The sequence below is a fragment of the Hylobates moloch genome, unplaced genomic scaffold (assembly GCF_009828535.3).
Source record: "Hylobates moloch isolate HMO894 unplaced genomic scaffold, HMol_V3 SCAFFOLD_1, whole genome shotgun sequence".
Taxonomy (NCBI): Eukaryota; Metazoa; Chordata; class Mammalia; order Primates; family Hylobatidae; genus Hylobates; species Hylobates moloch.
The window spans coordinates 44,754,183-44,772,918 of NW_026652276.1; the positions used below are offsets into that span (position 1 = coordinate 44,754,183).

Below are 18,736 nucleotides of genomic sequence, written 5' to 3' on the forward strand. Positions count from 1 at the left end.
TAAGCCATCACTAACTCAGTCTGGTGAAAAGCTTCTCAGCTAAAGTAGTTTGAGGATAAGGTTAAGGGAAATGAGAAGGGGTGGACAGGGCAGGTTTCCAGTGGGAACATAATTTATGTGCCTTACCATTGTGATCATCCTGTACCAGTCCATTGTTGCAGAAAGGTAAATCCTTTCCAAGTATGTTACACTTTATGTAGCACAGCAAAATTATTTAAGTATTACTAATGCTTCATTTGCATTTGTATTTAGATATACACATAATTATATATGCATATCAAAAACTATAAACAATTTTAAAACACTTTCATCTCAACTGGGGAAAGTTAACAGGTAAGACAAAACTATGTACTACAGAATTTTTTAGGATATCTAAACTCAAGGTAAAACCAATGGAAAACATTTCTACCTCTTTAGTAAATGGCTTGTGTGAAACCTCAAGCTCTCCCTCATTTTTTTTACAGATGGGTTTGTCTGATGAGGATTGTGATCCAATGATTGTTTAGCAGCAATTTTACCAAACTGTAAATTCTTTTATTAACAGGCATTATAAACAGATAATACTAATCTTATTTAAAAACCATGAGTGCCACACTGGTGAATATACAGCTTATGAATAACTTAAAAAGTATTTCCCATTTTAAAAGGCAAACCCAGCATACAAAAACCTATACTAAACAAAGAAGCTATAATACGGATACATGATTGATGTGTCTAAAATGATATATACAGTACATAATTAATGTTAATTATATGATCAGTACATTTTTCCATATGATTCCCTTCATGCTTCACTTTCCCCAGAAACTGAATTCTGTACTTCCTCTTCTAAAATTGGTACAATCAGGTTATCCTTGGACATCAAATTGTATTTCATCACAAATTTAGTAAACCGATGACACAAAAATGTTTCATTCTGTAGAGAGGAAGACAAAAATGTTATTTTAATTCACTATCCCAAACTAAAAGTCTAGAAATAACATCAATATATTACTGTTATGCTGATAAGAATGTATCAAGATAATTAGTGAAATACACTTACTTCATATTCATCAAATATCTGCCGATGATGAAAATAAGCATGTGAAAATATTCTGTAAATCCTACGGCATACTGATCCTAGTTTCGCTACAGATGATTCCTTTATGCTAACCCTAGAAGTAGAAAAGAAACCATAGATTCTTAGAACTGGATAGAATCTTAGGAACAATATAGATCAGTTTTCTCAGCTTACAAGTGTAGACACTGACACCTAGGGAAAATAAGTGACTACTCCAAGGTCACACTGCAAGTAAATGCCTGGAGCCCCTGCTCCTCAGTTCTGGGCCAGTGTTCTTTCTACCTAATCACAGGGCCTAAGTTAAATTCAGCATTATAGTTTTGAAACTTTGTAAAAGTTTAATGCAGTTAGAATAAATCCCTGACATTTCAAAATTTACTAAAACATCTATTTCCAACATTAATACGTTGTCCACTAGAGGCGATTGAAAACTCCTGAAAGGAATTATTGTTTTATTTTACAGAACTAGGTTATTCTTTCCTTTTTTTTTTTTTTTTTTTTTTTAGAAATTAAGGCCGGGTGTGGTGGCTCATGCCTGTAATCCCAGGACTTTCAGAGGCCGAGGCAGGTGGATCACCTGAGGTCAGGAGTTCGAAACCAGCCTGGCCAACATGGTGAAACCCCGTCTCTACTAAAAAATACAAAAATTAGCCAGGCGTGGTGGCAGGCACCTGTAATCCCAGCAACTCATGAGGCTGAGGCAGGAGAATCACTTGAGCCTGGGAGGCAGAGGTTACAGTGAGCTGAGATTGCGCCACTGCACTCCAGCCTGGTTGAGCAAGACTCCATATATAAAAAGAAAAAAAGAGAGAGAGAAATTAAAATTGTTCTTTTAAAATTGAAATTGTCTGCATATTTCTGATATCCTTTTTAAAAATATGTATACATAGAATATTAAGGCCAAAAGTCAGTATTTTTCTTAACATATTTTATATGAGCTCTTTGAAGCTAATCATATTTGGCGGGGGGAATCTCCAAATCTATCCACCTGGTAACAAATACCTTAATAAAATAAAAGGCAGTCACAAACTTCACCGATAATATATTACATGTACGGACTTCTCAGATCTTAAAAATCAATGAGCAAGGATAAGGAATCCTTCAAAAACAAATAATTCAACTTAGGAAAGTCTGCTCTCTTTTTTTTTTTTGAGACAGAGTTTCGCTCTTGTTGCCCAGGCTGGAGTGCGATGGTGCGATCTCGGCTCACCACAACCTCCGCCTTCTGGGTTCAAGCGATTCTCCTGCCTCAGCCTCCCAAGTAGCTGGGATTATAGGCACTCATCACCACGCCCGATCATTTTGTATTTTTAGTAGAGAAGAGGTTTCTACACGTTGGTCAGGCTGGTCTTGAACTCCTGATCTCAGGTGATCCGCCCGCCTCAGCCTCCCAAAGGGCTGGGATTACACACATGAGCCACTGCGCCCAGCCGGAATGTCTGCTCTTTAGGCATACTACATAAAGGGAGGTCGAGTCTAACTATCATAGAGATTCAAGTGAGCAAGTATATACATATCCCAACTCTAAAGCATGAGAGGGAGAGCTCTGCAGAATGACATATATGAACAAGTACTAGCCTTAGACTGAACTGGCCTCGAGCTTTGACAGCCAAGTCCTGCTGTTTAACCACAGTCCTAATTTCAAAACTCGAATAAACAAGCCAAAATATAACAGCTAAAAAAAAAAAAATACAAAAACGCATTAACGAGCAACCTAATTTTACTTTTAAAATACCAATTTATTTTATTATTATTATACTTTAAGTTTTAGGGTACATGTGCACAACGTGCAGGTTTGTTACATATGTATACATGTGCCATGTTGGTGTGCTGCACCCATTAACTCATCATTTAGCATTAGGTATATCTCCTAATACTATCCCTCCCCCCTCCCTCCTAAAATACCAATCTTATAAATTAAAATGTTTAACACTATGTTTAAAAGTTTCAGTTACCTGCTGGGAAAATATTTATTGCTATTCAGAAGACATGCAGCACCATCAAGTGTGTGTCTAGTATAGTCTATAGCAGGACACTACAAAAGAAAGAATATAGAAATGCATCAACAAAGAGCTCTCTCTTAGGTTAGATATATTAATTATATAGGTATACCTTATTCCAAAGACATGAGCATGTTCTAAGAAAAAAGTTCCTTACAATTTCCGAATGCTTGTAAAATATAATGTTATATTAATAAGTAAGGTTTATTATCCCCTTGAACCAGATCACAATTCTAGATGATACATAAACCAGTCTCCCATTTTTATTCCCAACATCGTACTTACAAGAAAACAACAATTACAGATAAGAAGAATCCTGATTTATCTCTGGTATCTCCAGGGATGCCTTCTTATATCCTAAACAATATTCCTTATTATGTCCCTAGCACTCTATTTAGTCAATCTAGCAGCCCTCTAAAGAACTTTCTCCCAAATCACCTTTGAATTTTAACATGAAATATCAAAGTTTCCTTATATTTTAACAAATCTGACTTATTCTGTTCCATTCATCAGAAACAACGAAAAAAAGAAACAATGAAACACTGCCTCATGGCAACTCAGTAAATTTATTAAAGGAAAAATAAAACTGCAAAGTAATTGTCCTCATCCAGTCCTCCTGAGGGCAGATAGGGAGCAACAGCAAGGGGAAAGCAGTCTAGAAACAAACCAGAGAGTCAACCAGAAGGAAAAAACAACTAGAGGAAGGAGTAACAATGACTCTAGCTCAAAGACTCTACCCAGTAATTAGGTTATTTTTCAAGTTTGAGACTGAAGCTGTCACTTAGAAATACAGTTTAGTAACTACTAAATATGGCTTAGTGCCGTGGCACTAAAAAATTATCTAACAAAAAAGAAGTATTTTTCTAACAATATATCCATAGGAATTTCTGATTAGTGCAGTCATTGCCAAAAACAGTACCATGAGCAATATTTATTGAAAAAAACTACCTTTCTCCAGATATATGACCACAGATGAGTTGGTCAAAAGCAAATATCCCAAGTAACTGTATTTCTCATATTTGTCATTTGGGTATACCATGGGACAGTTTTACAACCTTTAAACCAGAATCATCAACAGAAATACAGCAGACCCTTGAACAACACAGGTTTGAACTGCGTAAATCCACTTATGCTCAGATTTTCCCAGCGACAGCAAGACCAACCCCACTTCTTTCTCTTTCTCCTCAGCCTACTCAATGACATGAACACAACAAGCAAGACCTTTATAATGAATGGCAAATATATTTTCTCTTCCTTATGATTTTCTTTAAAAAAAGAAAGAAGGTCTCAATATGTTGACCAGGCTGGTCTCGAACTGGCCTCAAGCGATCCTCCCATCTCAGCCTCCCAAAGTGCTGGGTTTACAGGCATGAGCCATCATGCCCAGCCCCTTATGATTTTCTGAATAACATTTTCTTTTCTCTAGCTTACTTCATTGCAATACACTATATAATACACAGAACATACAAAATGTGTGTTAACTGACTGTTATCAGTAAGGCTTCCAGTCAACAGTAAGCTATTAGTACTTAAGTTTTGGGGGAGTCAAAAGTTATACTCAGATTTTCAGCTGCACAGAGGGTTGGGATCCCAATCCCGGAGTTGTTCAAGGGTCAACTGTATAATGCAAGACATATATTTAATTTTAAATTTTCTAGGCCCAATGTGGTGGCTCACACCTGTAATTCCAGCACTTTGAGAGGCCAAAGTGGGAAGATCACTTGAGTCCAGGAGTTCAAGACCAGCCTAGGCAACACAGGGAGATGCCCTATCTCTACAAAAAATTTGAAAAATTAGCCAGACATGGTGGCACTATGACTGTAGTCCCAGCTACCAAGAAGGCTGAGGCAGGAGGATTGCTTGAGCACGGGAGGTCAAGGGAGGTAAGCCAAGATCAGGCCACTTGCATTCCAGCCTGGATAACAGGGTAAGATTTCGTCTCAAAAAATTAATTAACTAACTTTCTAAGAGATACATTAAAAAGGTAATGTGAGGCCGGGCGCAGTGGCTCACGCCTATAATTCCAGCATTTTGGGAGGCCGAGGTGGGCGGATCATGAGGTCAGGAGATCAAGACCATCCTGGCTAACGCGGTGAAACCCCGTCTCTACTAAAAATACAAAAAATTAGCCGGGCGCCACGGCAGGCACCTGTAGTCCCAGCTACTCAGGAGGCTGAGGCAGGAGAATGGCAAGAACCCGGAAGGCCGAGCTTGCAGTGAGCCGAGATCGCGCCACTGCACTCCAGCCTGAGCAAGAATGTGAGACTCCATCTCAAAAATAAAAATAAAAATAAATAAAAAATAAAAAGGTAATGTGAAAGAGGTGAAATTAATTTTAATATTGTAGTTTGACCCATTATATCCAAAATAATACCATTTCAGCAGGTAATTGATATAAAATTAATGGCCTACTTTTTGACTTTTAAGATATAATTGATACAACTAAAATTTACTCTTAAAAATTCAGTAGTTTCTAGTATATTCACAAAATTCTGCAACCATTACCACTAAATTTCAGAACATTTCAGCATCCCAAAAAGAAACCTTGAACCAATTAGCAGTCACTTCCCATTCTCTCCTTCCCCCAGCCCTAAGCAACAACTAACCTAATTTCTGTTTTACAGGATTTGCCTATTCTGGATATTTCATTAAAATGAAATAATATAATAAGTGGCATTTTGTGTCTGGCTTCTATTATGTTTTCAAGGCTTATCCATGGTGTAGTATGAATCAGTACTTCATTCCTTTTTTTAAAATTCAAAACTTTTTAGCCTTTAATGTTTTTAATATATACAAAATGCTGTACTGTATGTTTCTTCTCCCTTTAAGACTTCATTCCTTTTCATGGCTGAATATTATTCCACTGTATGCATACACAGTCAGCACTTTGCATCTGCAGATTCAATCAATCACAGATCAAGACTACATTTTAAAACCCCATAACAATAAAAAATAATACAAATTAAGAAATACAGTATAACAACTATTTACATAGCATTTATATTGTATTCAGTATTGTATGTAATCTAGAGATGATTTAAAGTATATAGGAGGATGTGCACAGGTCATATGCAAATACTATGCCATTTTATATAAGAGACTTTGGTATCTGTGGTTTTGGTATTCATGGGGGTCCTGGGACCAATTCTCTGAGGATACTGAGAGATGGCTGTAACACATTTTGTTTATTCATTCATCAGTTGATGGATATTTGGTTGTTTCCATTTTTCGGCTATCATAAATAATGTGACTGTGAATATTCATGTACAAGGTCTTTGTGCAGATAAATATTTTCATTTTGGGGGAACTACATATCAAGGAGTGGAATTCCTGGGTCATATGCAACTCTATGCTTACCATTTTAAGGAACTTCCAAACTGTTTTTCAAAATAGCTGAAGCATTTTACAATCCCATCACCAACGTTTAGGGGTTCCACTTCACATCCCAGCCAGCACTTGCTACTGTCTATCTTTTCTATTTTAGCCATTATAGTGGGTGTGAAAGTATATGCCATTTGGGGTTTTGGTGCTTTTTTCTTAACATTTTAAAAAATTGTAGTAAAATATATACAACACAAATTTTTCCATTTTGACCCTTGTTTTTTTGAGACGGAGTCTCACTCTGTTGCCCAGGCTGGAGTGCAGTGGTGTGATCTCTACTCAGTGCAAGCTCCGTCTCCAGGGTTCACGCCATTCTCCTGCCTCAGCCTCTCAAGTAGCTGAGACTACAAGCACACGCCACAACGCCCGGGTAATTTTTTGTATTTTTAGTAGAGACGGGGTTTCACCGTGTTAGCCGGGATGGTCTTGATCTCCTGACCTCATGATCCGCCCGCCTCGGCCTCCCCAAGTGCTGGGATTACAGGCGTGAGCCACCGCGCCCAGAGAGCTATTTTGACTATTTTAAATGTACAATTTAGTGGCATTAATTTACAATATTGTGCAACCATCACCACTGTTTCCAACTCTCAAACAGAAACTATTATGGCCAGGCATGGTGGCTCATGCCTATAATCCCAGCACACTGGGAGACCAAGGCAGGTGGATCACTTGAGGCCAGGAGTTTTGAGACCAAACTGGTCAACATGGTGAAACTCCGTCTCTACTAAAAATACAAAAATTAGCCGGGCATGGTGGTGCACGCCTGTTGTCCCAGCTACTCAGAAGGCTGAGGCAGAGAACTGCTTGAACCTGGGAGGTGGGGGCTACAGTGAGGCAAGATTGTGCCACTGCACTCTAGCCTGTGTGACAGAGCGAAACTCTTGTCTCTTAAAAAAAAAAAAAAAAAGAAAGAAACTCGGCTGGGCGCGGTGGCTCACATCTATAATCCCAGCACTTTAGGAGGCTGAGGTGGGCGGATCACATGAGCTCAGGAGTTCGAGACCAGCCTGGCCAATAGGGTGAAACCGTGTCTCTACTAAAAATACAAAAATTAGTCAGGCGAGGTGGCACATGCCTGTAATCCCAGCTACTTGGGAAGCTGAGACAGGAGAATCACCTGAACCTGGGAAGCGGCGGTTGCAGTGAGCCGAGATCGCGCCACTGAACTCCAGCCTGGGCAACAGAGCAAGACTCTGTCTCAAAAAAAAGAAAAAAAAAGTCTATTACCTTTAAGCACTAACTTCCCATACCTCCCATCCTTTGGCAGCTTCTACCTACCTTCGAATGTCTGTATGAATTTATTCACTCTAGATAAGTGGAATGTTACAGTATCTGTCCTTTTGCATCTGACTTGTTTCACTCCACATAATACATACTGGATTTTAAAGGTTCATCTATGTTGTAGAATGTATCAGAACTTCATTCCCTTTCATGGTTTTATAATATTTCATTGTATGTCTATGCTACATTTTGTTTCTCCATTCTCACAGTGTTTTGTTTTTTCTAATCAAGCATGGTTGTGGAGGAGACAATGTTAATCAGTTTAACAATAACGCACAACCCTCGCACCAACTATCTGTGGTTTTGAGATCTGCCTTAATAACTAATGTTGAGCATCTTTTCATGTGCTTACTGGCCATTTCTGAATCTTTTTTTGAGACATGGTCTCTCTCTGTCACATAGGCTGGAATGTAGTAGTGTGATCTTTGCTTACTTCAACCTTGAGTCCTTGGGCTCAGGTGATTCTCCCACCTCAGCCTCCCAAATAGCTGGGACTACATGTGCACACCCATCACACTCAGCTAATTTTTTGTATTTTTAGTAGAGATGGGGTTTCACCATGTTGGCTAGGCTGGTCTTGAACTCCTGACCTCAGGTGACCCACCTGCCTTGGCCTCCCAAAGTGCTGGGATTACAGGCGTTACTGTCTTCGAAATCCAGTATTTATTTTGTGTTTACAGCATATTTCAATTTTGACTACCCACATTTCAAGTGCTACACAGCTACATGTGGCTCATGGGTTACCATATCACTGTATCTTTAGACCTTTAACTGGTTTCTGAATTTTTAATTTGGATGACATTTTGCCTTGTTTTAGCTGCCTTCCCTTCACCTTCCCCCAATTAATTCTCAGGTAACTATTCCTACTCTGTAACAGTTATAACAGCAAAAAGATGGCAAAATATAGCAGGTTACAAAATACTATTTAATGGTGTTTACAAATTTTTATATATTATGTTTTTCCAAATATATAATCATAATGCTACTGTAAGTGATCACAATCAGCATGTGACTGTGAGGGCTTGTAGACAGTATAATGTTTGTCACCTAGAAGCACTATTTGTATAATTTACTCTATATGCTGAATGCTTCTCTTTAATTCTCAAGGATACTGAATAAATGATTATTGGTGCTAAGTATTCTGCTTCTCCCACTTCAGAATCTTCCTAGTGATTTTAATCCATGAGAGCAATTTTCTTAGCTTAGTTTGTCAGTTCCTATAGTTTCCTGACTAAGCCGTTATTCAAAAAGAGTTCAGAAAGTGTCCTTTCAAATTGTTCTGTTTGTATTTTTATAGTAACTCCATTCAATGTAACTACCACTTGGAAATCCTACTATCACCCTCCCTTGACAAACATGGCCAGTTCAACAGATCTGGACTTCAGCAAGCAATGCTGCAATTCTAAGACTCAATTTACAGGTCTTAATGCTAATGACTATCCTGTCATTTAATATTAATCAAGAAAGAAGTGGATACAAGAATAACAGTATATTTAAGAGTCATAACACATCACAAACTGGATATCACTTCCACTCTAAAGAAAGAATAATACATCATTACTATTTGCCAAAACAAAACTAGCCTTGATTCAGCCTTCTTGATTCAGTTTCCTAATTGCAATAATCACATCATTCACTACGTTAAGTAGCCAACTTCAGTGAATTATCAATGAAACCACTATGTGGATTTTCCCAGATGTAGACAGATACAATCTTAATACTGCTTCAATTAATTAACACAAAAATGTAACATCCTGAATGAAACCAGTCTTCCAAATAAGTACTATTCTCTTAGGTATCAAATACTCCTTATTTTGGAGCATTTGTCCTTTTTGAAACAAAAAACATCAGATACTGATTTTGCAACTAGGGCCTCACTTGTCTTCAAGCCTTAGAAGTCTATCAATATAATGACCACTTCAAGGTCTATGACTCTACGGAATTGGCCTAACCCAATATTCCCAATGAGTCAGTGTCAAGTAAAAAGTAATTATAACAGATTAAATGGAAATACAGATTAAGGGAAAAGCAATGCATAGTTTAAACAACTCAGATGTAAAGACCATTTTTGAGACAACTAAGGAAAAGTACACTGGGTATCAGATGATATGAAGAAATTTTTAAATAAGAAAAAGTAAAAAATTAATAAATAAGTAAGAAAAAGTACAGTAGGCCAGGCACAGTGGTTCACATCTGTAATCCCAGCACTTTGGGAGACTGAGGTGGGCAGATTACTTGAGGTCAGGAGTTTGAGACCAGGCTTGCCAATATAGCAAAACCCCATCTCTACTAAAAATATAAAAATTAGCCCGGCATGATAGCACATGCCTGTAATCTCAGCCACTTCGGAGGGTGATGTATGAGAATCTCCTGAATCCGGAGACAGAGGCTGCAGTGAACCGAGATCACACCACTGCACTCCAGCCTGGACAACAGAGTAAGAATCCATCTCAAAAAAAAAAAAAAAAGCAAAACAAAAAACTGCTACTGCCTATAGTCTTACCTTGGCAAAAACTAAATAAGTAGAAAAACATCATGAATATTTAAAAGCTCAAGTAACATTTCTACTTAAACTAGGCATCAGAGTAATCAATAGTTCTTCCTATCAAAAGAAATAATCTGAACAAAAGCCTAAATAGGTGTATCTCAATCATTACACAGTAGATATCAGCACCATGTGACAGATGTTAATCTGTAATAGCCAGTGGATCATGAAGTGAGTTCCAGCCCATGTAATTGCCCAATTATGAAAAATGATGCTTATCATAAGAAATCCTAAAATAGCACTGCAGTAATAACCTCACAACAAGCAACTCGAAATAGCAAAATAAACAGTGAACTAAAAACCCTAAAAACTTATCTAACATTGTCTTGAGACAGATTTAGGCTATAATAATTTTATGACTCTATTTCATAAATCCTCACCTCTTTTGGAGTTTTATGAGCTGCACAAAGAAAAATCCATTGTTCAGTTGCTGTCATTTGAGTGCAAGTATCTGGATGGCATTCGCTCTGTTAAAAATAATTATATTTCTTAATATGTAAAATAATAGTGAAAAAGCTTATCATTTAGGTTACTATATTTCCTAATAAATTCTAGAAGAAAGTTAGAAATTTGGATACATTTTTGTAAGCACATTAAGTTATAAAAACAGAGAAAGAAATCAGAACTTTCAATTATAACTTTGACTTAAAGAAAATATTACCTGAAGTTTGACAGCAAGTCCATTTAGCTCAAGGCAGAACTGCCTGAAAATGCAAATACATAAATAAAAAGTCGTATCTATTCTCCACAGCAATTTTTAGAATATTAGCTGCAAAAAGAGAATCCCATCAGTATCATCCCTCCTCCCTCATTACCATTCTCAAAACCACCTAAACTGACAATGACACATTTCTTCTAAAGGCTTACAGATTAAAAATAGAAAACCAATAACCCTCATAACATTCAATACCAGAGTTAAGTAAGCTGATCATTCTCTTATATACTAGAAATTAGTACAATTTTTCAGGGAAGTAATTTGGAAATATTTACCAAGACTTTTAGGAAGTGTATACTTTTTGACTAAGTCATTCTTCTAAGAATCTATTGTAATGAAATAATCAGATCTGCATGCAAATAAATGCATAAAGATGTTCACAGGAGCTATATATGCGTATGAGAAAATTTCCAAATTGTAGAAAAATTCAGCAACTGGAGGGTAATAAAATGTTGGTACATAGAAACATACAAAGAAATTACAGCAGGGCGCAGGGGCTCAGGCCTGTAATCCCAACACTTTGGGAGGCCGAGGCAGGCGAATCACCTGAGGTCAGGAGTTCAAGACCATCCTGGCCAAAATGCTGAAACTCCATCTCCACAAAAATACAAAAATTAGCCGGGCATAATAGCGGGTGCCTGTAATCTCAGCTATTCGGGAGGCTGAGGAGGGAGAATTGTTTGAACCTGGGAGTCAGCGGTTGCAGTGAGCCAAGATCACACTACTGCACTCCAGCCTGGGCAACAGAGTAAGGCTCCATCTCAAAAAAAAAAAAAAAAAAAAAAAAAAATTACATTACAATTGCACTGAGGCCATCAGTTTTAGACAGCTATTTGATAAAAAGACAATCTTCTATGTCACAAGATAGTTTTACAGCTGTCAAAACACTGAACGTGTTCCCTCCAAAAGCCCTACCTATTAATATTTAGTTCAATGTATCAAGTTAGATAAATCAATACTATGTTTCCCCATCAGAAAAACTGAATCATTTTGGTTCCCAAAACAATGCAAAGCTAACACCTACATAATCAGAAGACAAAAAAAAAAAAAAATCCCCCCAAAAAAGAAAAAAACCAGGATATATGTGAACAAATTTGGTAGGAAAAACTTCATTTACTTACTTACTGCACATTGTAACAGAAGAAAACAAAAAGGCAAGGGTCAAATTTTCAGTTGTTTGTAACTGCATTTCCTTTCCAGATGCCTAATAATGCTGTCCTTAGATTACAAAAATAACATTATTTCTAAATCACCGTATCACCCTCTACTGTCCCCCTATCAAGCAGGCTGCATGTTATGTGTTTTTTAGTTGTTTTCCACTAAGTGGTAATAAAGACTGGTTGTGGTAAGTTTCTTATCCAACCCTTTTACAGCCAAAAGCAAAATTAAGTCGATTCAGCAGTGCTGTGGGTATAATCTGTGGCAAATAATGCAAAACTTACAGCTTCAAGTTAATTTAATACAGGGCTAACATGTACACAGTTGTGCAGCTGAAGAGACCAACCAGAGCTGGAATCCAGCCTACATTCCAGTCACCACGCATGTATCCTGACATAAAGGAGTATCTTTTCCTAATCATTAAGACTCAATATGAGCTAGTGGGAGATTTGACTGAAGTCATGACCCAATCCAAATTAACATCATTATATAATCAACTGCATTAACTAAAAATGGCAAGTATACAGCCTCAAATCAATAAAGGATGTGTGCAAAAAAAAAAAAAAAAAAACTTCCTGGTCAACTAATAAAATGTACACAATAAAGAGATAAAAGAATATATACATGATAGTTAATATACAACCCAGACCAAAAAGTGGCTAGTAGAAAAAAATAACAAAAGTAAAAATAGCACCAGAACAAATGAAATACTTGTGAGAAATATTTCATGTAATGTTTTATATAATGTTTCATAGAATAAGTTAGAGAGGTAAATGTTTTCTTAGACCTGAAAAAAAAAAAACCTTGTAACACTAAAATCAGCCCTTACTTGTTAGGAATCATGCTTGTAATGGAAAAAACGGCCAAGCGTGGTGGCACACGCCTGTAATCCCAGCACTTTGGGAGGCCAAGGTGGGCAGATCGTGAGGTTAGGAGATCAAGACCATCCTGACCAACATGGTGAAACCTCATCTTTACTAAAAATACAAAAATTAGCTGGGCATGGTGGCGTGCGCCTGTAGTCCCAGCTACTTGGGAGGCTGAGGCAGGAGAATCGCTTGAACCTGTGTGGCAGAGGTTGCAATGAGCCGAGATCACACCACTGCACTCCAGCCTGGTGACAAAGCAAGACTCAAGACTGTTGTCTCAAGAAAAAAAACTTAAGAAAGCAGTTATTTTCAAGGCTAATAAAAATAAAGCAAAGGATGTACTACACTAAAGTGTTCTCTGTCTTCGGTTGTAAAAATGGGAAAATATCTACAGCTTCATACTTTCAATTATTGTGCATTCAGATATATAAAAAAGTTAGAAAATAGTCAAGTAATTTGTCTAAAAACCGGCAAAGGGTACAAAGAAGTCTTAGCATCCTGAAATTGCTGAACTGTTATGACACGACACAATGTCTTAGCCATATCTAAAGAAGCATGCAGCATCAAAAAGTAAATATTTTTAAAAAGTGCCTTGTCTACAAGTTGAGGCACAAAACACAGGAAACATGGTCTAATTTATTCAGGAAAAGTCGTATTTCTACTCTACTTATCTAAAAATCAACTTACAAATAATAAGCCCCAATGAACACATACTGCATTCTCTATATTTATTAATAATCTGTCAACTCATCCCAGCTCCCATTTGCACTGGAAAATTTATAATTTCAAGAAACACCTAGTAACTTCAGAATATATCTACTTCTTTTTTTTTTTTTTTGTGAGACGGAGTCTCGCTTTGTCGCCCAGGCTGGAGTGCAGTGGCGCAATCTCGGCTCACTGCAAGCTCCGCCCCCTGGGTTTGCGCCATTCTCCTGCCTCAGCCTCTCCGAGTAGCTGGGACTACAGGCGCCCGCCACCACGCCCAGCTAATTTTTTGTATTTTTAGTAGAGACGGGGTTTCACCGTGGTCTCGATCTCCTGACCTCGTGATCCGCCCGCCTCGGCCTCCCAAAGTGCTGGGATTACAAGCGTGAGCCACCGCGCCCGGCCAGAATATATCTACTTCTAATGTTATCTCCACCTATCCACTAGTTATCAATTTTTTCATTCAAAGGGCATTATAAAAAGCACCAAAACTCCTTACTTCAGGATTACAATTAATCTCTATTTACCAAAGAGAAGACTGGAAGTTTGCAATAATTTACAGGTAACTTATCAGATACCAAGCCTAGACTAGGAACTACAAGTAATCCTCTACAAAAACATAAAGTGGCCAAGTGCAGTGGCTCTTGCCTGTATAATCCCAGCGCTTTGGCAGGCCGAGATGGGAGGATCACTTGAGCCCAGGATTTCAGGACCAGCTTGGGCAACACAGTGAGACTCCATCTCTACAGAAACAAAGGAAAAAAAAAAAAGACAAGTTGGGCACGGTGGCTCACACCTGTAATCCCAGCACTTTGGGAGGCTGAGGCGGGCAGATCATGAGGTCAGGAGTTCGAGACCAGCCTGGCCAACATAGTGAAACCCCGTCTCTACTAAAAATACAAAAATTAGCTGGGCATGGCTGCACCTGTAGTCCCAGCTACTCGGAAGGCTGAGGCAGAAGAATCACTTGAACTCGGGAGGCAGAGGCTGTGGTGAGCCGGGATCACACCACGGTACTCCAGCCTAGGCAACAGAGCAAGACTCTGTCTCAAAAAAAAAAAGACAAAAGATGACACAAAGTTATGCATAAATGGGGAAATGGAAATACTATATTAGTGGTTAAGAGATACAATTAAGGAAAACCATGAAATAAGAATAAAACCCAGGCTGGCATGGTGGTAATCCCAGCACTGTGGGAGGCCAAGGTGCGTGGATTGCTTAAGCCCCGGAGTTTGAGACCAGCCTAGGCAACATGGTGAAACCCTGTCTCTACAGAAAATACAAAAAACTAGCCAGGCTTAGTGGCATGCACTAGTAGTCCTAGCTACTCAGGAGGCTGAGGTGGGAGGATTGCTTCAGCATGGGAGACAGAGGCTGCAATGCACCAAGATTGCACCACTGCACTCCAGCCTAGACAAGAGATCAAGACCCTGTTTCAAAAAAAAAAAAAAAGGCAGGGATAATAAGGCCCAAATGAATAAATGTAGAAAGGGTGGCTCAATACTTTGGGAGGACAAAGTAGGAAGATTGCTTGAATCCAGGAGTTTGAGACTAGCCTGGGCAACATAATCAGATCCTGTCTCTACAAAAAATTAAAAAATTAGTGAGGCATGCTGGCACACACCTGTAGTCCCAGCTACTCTGGAAGCTGAAGTGGGAGGATCACTTGAGCCTGGGAGGTAGAGGCACAGTAAGCAGTGATTGCACCACTGCACTCCAACATGGGAAAGAGTGAGACCCCATCTCAAAAAAAAAAAAAAAGAAAAGAAAAGAAAAGTAGAGAGGTGCAGAGGCAGGTCCAAATTATCAACTCTGAAACCACCTTTCAAAATGAGTGACTGTGCAGCATAATTTGATCTGGAAACAACCAGTGAAGAAAGCTGAGAACCTTGTGACACTGAAAATGCCAAAGCTTTAAAATTTGGCTTCTTAGTCTGCAGTTACATAGTAAATTTTACAATTCATAATTATCATTAATATGAAAGCTGGTTTTGTGAGAGGTACTATTAGTATTTTGATATAACAGAAGGACCTACCTTAAATGTTCATACTTCCACACACCTTCATCTTGGCCTTCAGGTGGTTCAAGAATTTTGTCAATATTGGAACAATCTGCTCTTATGTTCTGTTGAATATACTAAAAACAAAGAAGTTCTTATAGTTAATTAAATTATATCACCTGGTAAATCTTATGTTAAGTACATATAATTTGTTAATATATAACTGTTCTTGTGGTTCAACTTGGGTTATACACTAAATAGGAAACCAAGTATAGAATCATAATCAGTAACTCAGAAAAAAGTAGGTTACCCTTATTTATCCTTCAATTCAACTTCATTTGGATAGAATCTACTACATAAATGCAGATATTGTATTTGTCAGGACTGGAACTTGGATCAAAATTGCAAACCATAATTTCTTCTTCTTTTTTTTTTTTTGACACAGGGTCTCACTGCATCACCCAGGCTGGAGTACAGTGGCACAATCTCAGATCACTGCAATATCCACCTTCTGGGCTCAAGCAATCCTCCCACCTCAGCCTCCTGAGGAGCTGGGACTACAGGCACACGCTATCACACCGGGCTAACTTTCCATTATTTTGTAGATACAGGATTTCACCATAGGCAATGTAAATATAACTATGGTACATATTGTGATTTGGTTTATATGAAGTGTCTAGAGTAAGAAAATCTATTGAGACAGGAAATAGATTTGTACTGGTGTAGGGCTTGAGGGCAGAGAGGAAGGCAGAGGAGACTGAAGATGGCTGCTAATGGGGATGAGGTTTCCTTTCAGGAAGGATAAAAATGTTCTCAAAGGCTGGGCGTGGGGGCTCATGCCTGTAATCCCAGCACTTTGGGAGGCCAAGGTGGGCAGATCACGAGGTCAGGAAATCGAGACCATCCTGGCTAATATAGTGAAACTCCATCTCTACTAAAAATACAAAAAATTAGCCGGGCGTGGTGGCACACACCTGTAGTCCCAGCTACTCTGGAGGCTGAGGCAAGAGAATCGCTTGAACCCGGGAGGCAGAGGTTGCAGTGAACCGAGATCATGCCACTGCACTCCAGCCTGGGCGACAGAACGAGACTCTATCTCAAAAACAAAACAACAACAAAAATGTTATAATATTAGACTGTAGTGATGGCTGTGCAACCCTGTGAATATAATCACTCTAACTGTATAGGGATTTGTATGGTATGTTCATTAGATCCAATAAAAGTTGTTTTAAATGCCTAACAGACAAAACTAAGTTTAAAAAAAAAAGGCAAGGAAGGGTCACTTTCAATTTTTAAAATGTAATAACATAAAAATTTAAAGTTCAGATCTCTGTAATGCTTTATGCAATCTTTTTGATATTCCAAAGTCTAAATAGGTTAGAGTAGATTAGAAGGGTGGTTACAAAAACTTACTAACTATAAGGCCTTCTTGAGCCAATCAATTTTGCCTACTTCAGACAATCTTTCTTGAATATCACTTGCTTACTCAAAAACTTTTTTTCCCAAACAAAAGGTCTCACATATTTAGTACTGAACCAGCCTACTGCAGAGCATAGAAACCAAAACAAAAACCATTGCTCCAATACAGCATGTCCAACTGTCCAGATGATGGTGACATTTTCAGCTTGATATGGTGACATGATAGTGACCTTGATACAATATTAAATATGCGTGCCATCTCACATAAAATTCCTTCTAGACCCAGCTTGGTTATTTTCCAATGTCTCCTCTTAGAGTTTTACCTGATTTTATTACTCAGTTTTCATCTGAATCCACTGGGGAATGGGACGATTTTGCTTTTGTTTCTTGGCCAGGAATCACTTGATTCTAAAAGTCTTAAAGTCTTGTGGGAAGGCACGGCAAAGAACAGAGTCACGCGCACATACCATGATGACAGGGAAAGGGATCAAATACTTTATTTTTTTTTTTTTTAGGAGTTTTATTCTTGTTGCCCAGGCTGGAGTGCAATGGCTTGGTCTTGGCTCACTGTGACCTCTGCCTCTCGGGTTCAAGCGATTCTCCTGCCTCAGCCTCCCGAGTACTGGGAATACAAGCACCCGCCACCACGCCCGGCTAATTTTTGTATTTTTTGTAGAGATGGGGTTTCACCATGTTAGTAAGGCTGGTCTCAAACTCCTGACCTCAGCTGATCCACCCGCCTCGGCCTCCCGAAGTGCTGGGATTACAGGCATGAGCCACTGTACCCGGCCTCAAACACTTTTTAATGACTCTTTAATTACTATTGAAACCACTCTCCCTGATTTTTTTTTATCTCATCATAATGTTTCTAAGTTTTGATTCTCTCTCTCCTTGAGGAGATACAGCTAAATTGTATACCTTCTCCAAAGGCCACCTCAAATTCCACATCACAATTCTGTCCAAATCTCTCATTCCCCCAATACACTCAAGCACTCCCTGATTATTTGAATCCTCACAGAACTCCATCCGATTTCCCGCCACATTTGTAATTTGTATATATTAGCAATCTGTCTATTCAGTTTTGTCTTTCCTGTTCCCACTACATCTTCTATGGATAGAGCTTTGTTTTTGTTTTTGAGATAGAGTCTCACTCTGTCGCCCAGGCTGCAGTGTAGTGGCGCAATCTCAGCTCACTACAACCTCTGCCTTCCGGGTTCAAGTGATCCTGTTGTCTCAGCCTTCCGAGTAGCTGGGATTATAGGCATGTGCCACCATGCCCAGCTAATTTTTGTATTTTTAGTAGAGACGGAGTTTTACCATGTTGGTCAGGCTGGTCTTGAAGTCCTGACCTCAAGTGATCCACCTGCCTCAGCTTCCCAACGTGCTGGGATTACAGGCGTGAGCCACTACACCCAGTCTTCTATGGCTAGAACTCTTAGCAGCATTTATTTCACACTTAATAGCACAACTTACTAGCACTTACTTTCATGTGTCTCCTTCATATAGTGAGTCCCTGAACACAGAGACTTTTATTTATTTATTTATTTTTTTAGATAGAGTTTCGTTCTGTCGCCCAGGCTAGAGTGCAGTGGCACTATCACAGC

The 18,736-nt window shown here is 38.7% G+C and overlaps 1 protein-coding gene across 4 annotated transcripts in view; it reads right to left on the bottom strand.

The window, feature by feature from the left end:
• Nucleotides 1–512: 512 nt before the first annotated feature.
• Nucleotides 513–18,736, bottom strand: part of HSPE1 (heat shock protein family E (Hsp10) member 1) — a 51,548-nt gene continuing 33,324 nt past the window's right edge. For all 4 annotated transcript variants that reach the window (XM_032755070.2, XM_032755067.2, XM_032755065.2 and 1 more), the window contains 6 exons: nt 15,750–15,850; nt 10,928–10,970; nt 10,647–10,733; nt 3,016–3,095; nt 1,043–1,154; nt 513–916 (listed from right to left, as the gene is read on the bottom strand). In XM_032755070.2, coding sequence (XP_032610961.1) covers nt 785–916; nt 1,043–1,154; nt 3,016–3,095; nt 10,647–10,733; nt 10,928–10,970; nt 15,750–15,850 — 555 coding nt within the window. In that variant the 3' untranslated portion in view covers nt 513–784. The remainder of the gene's footprint in view (nt 917–1,042; nt 1,155–3,015; nt 3,096–10,646; nt 10,734–10,927; nt 10,971–15,749; nt 15,851–18,736) is intronic.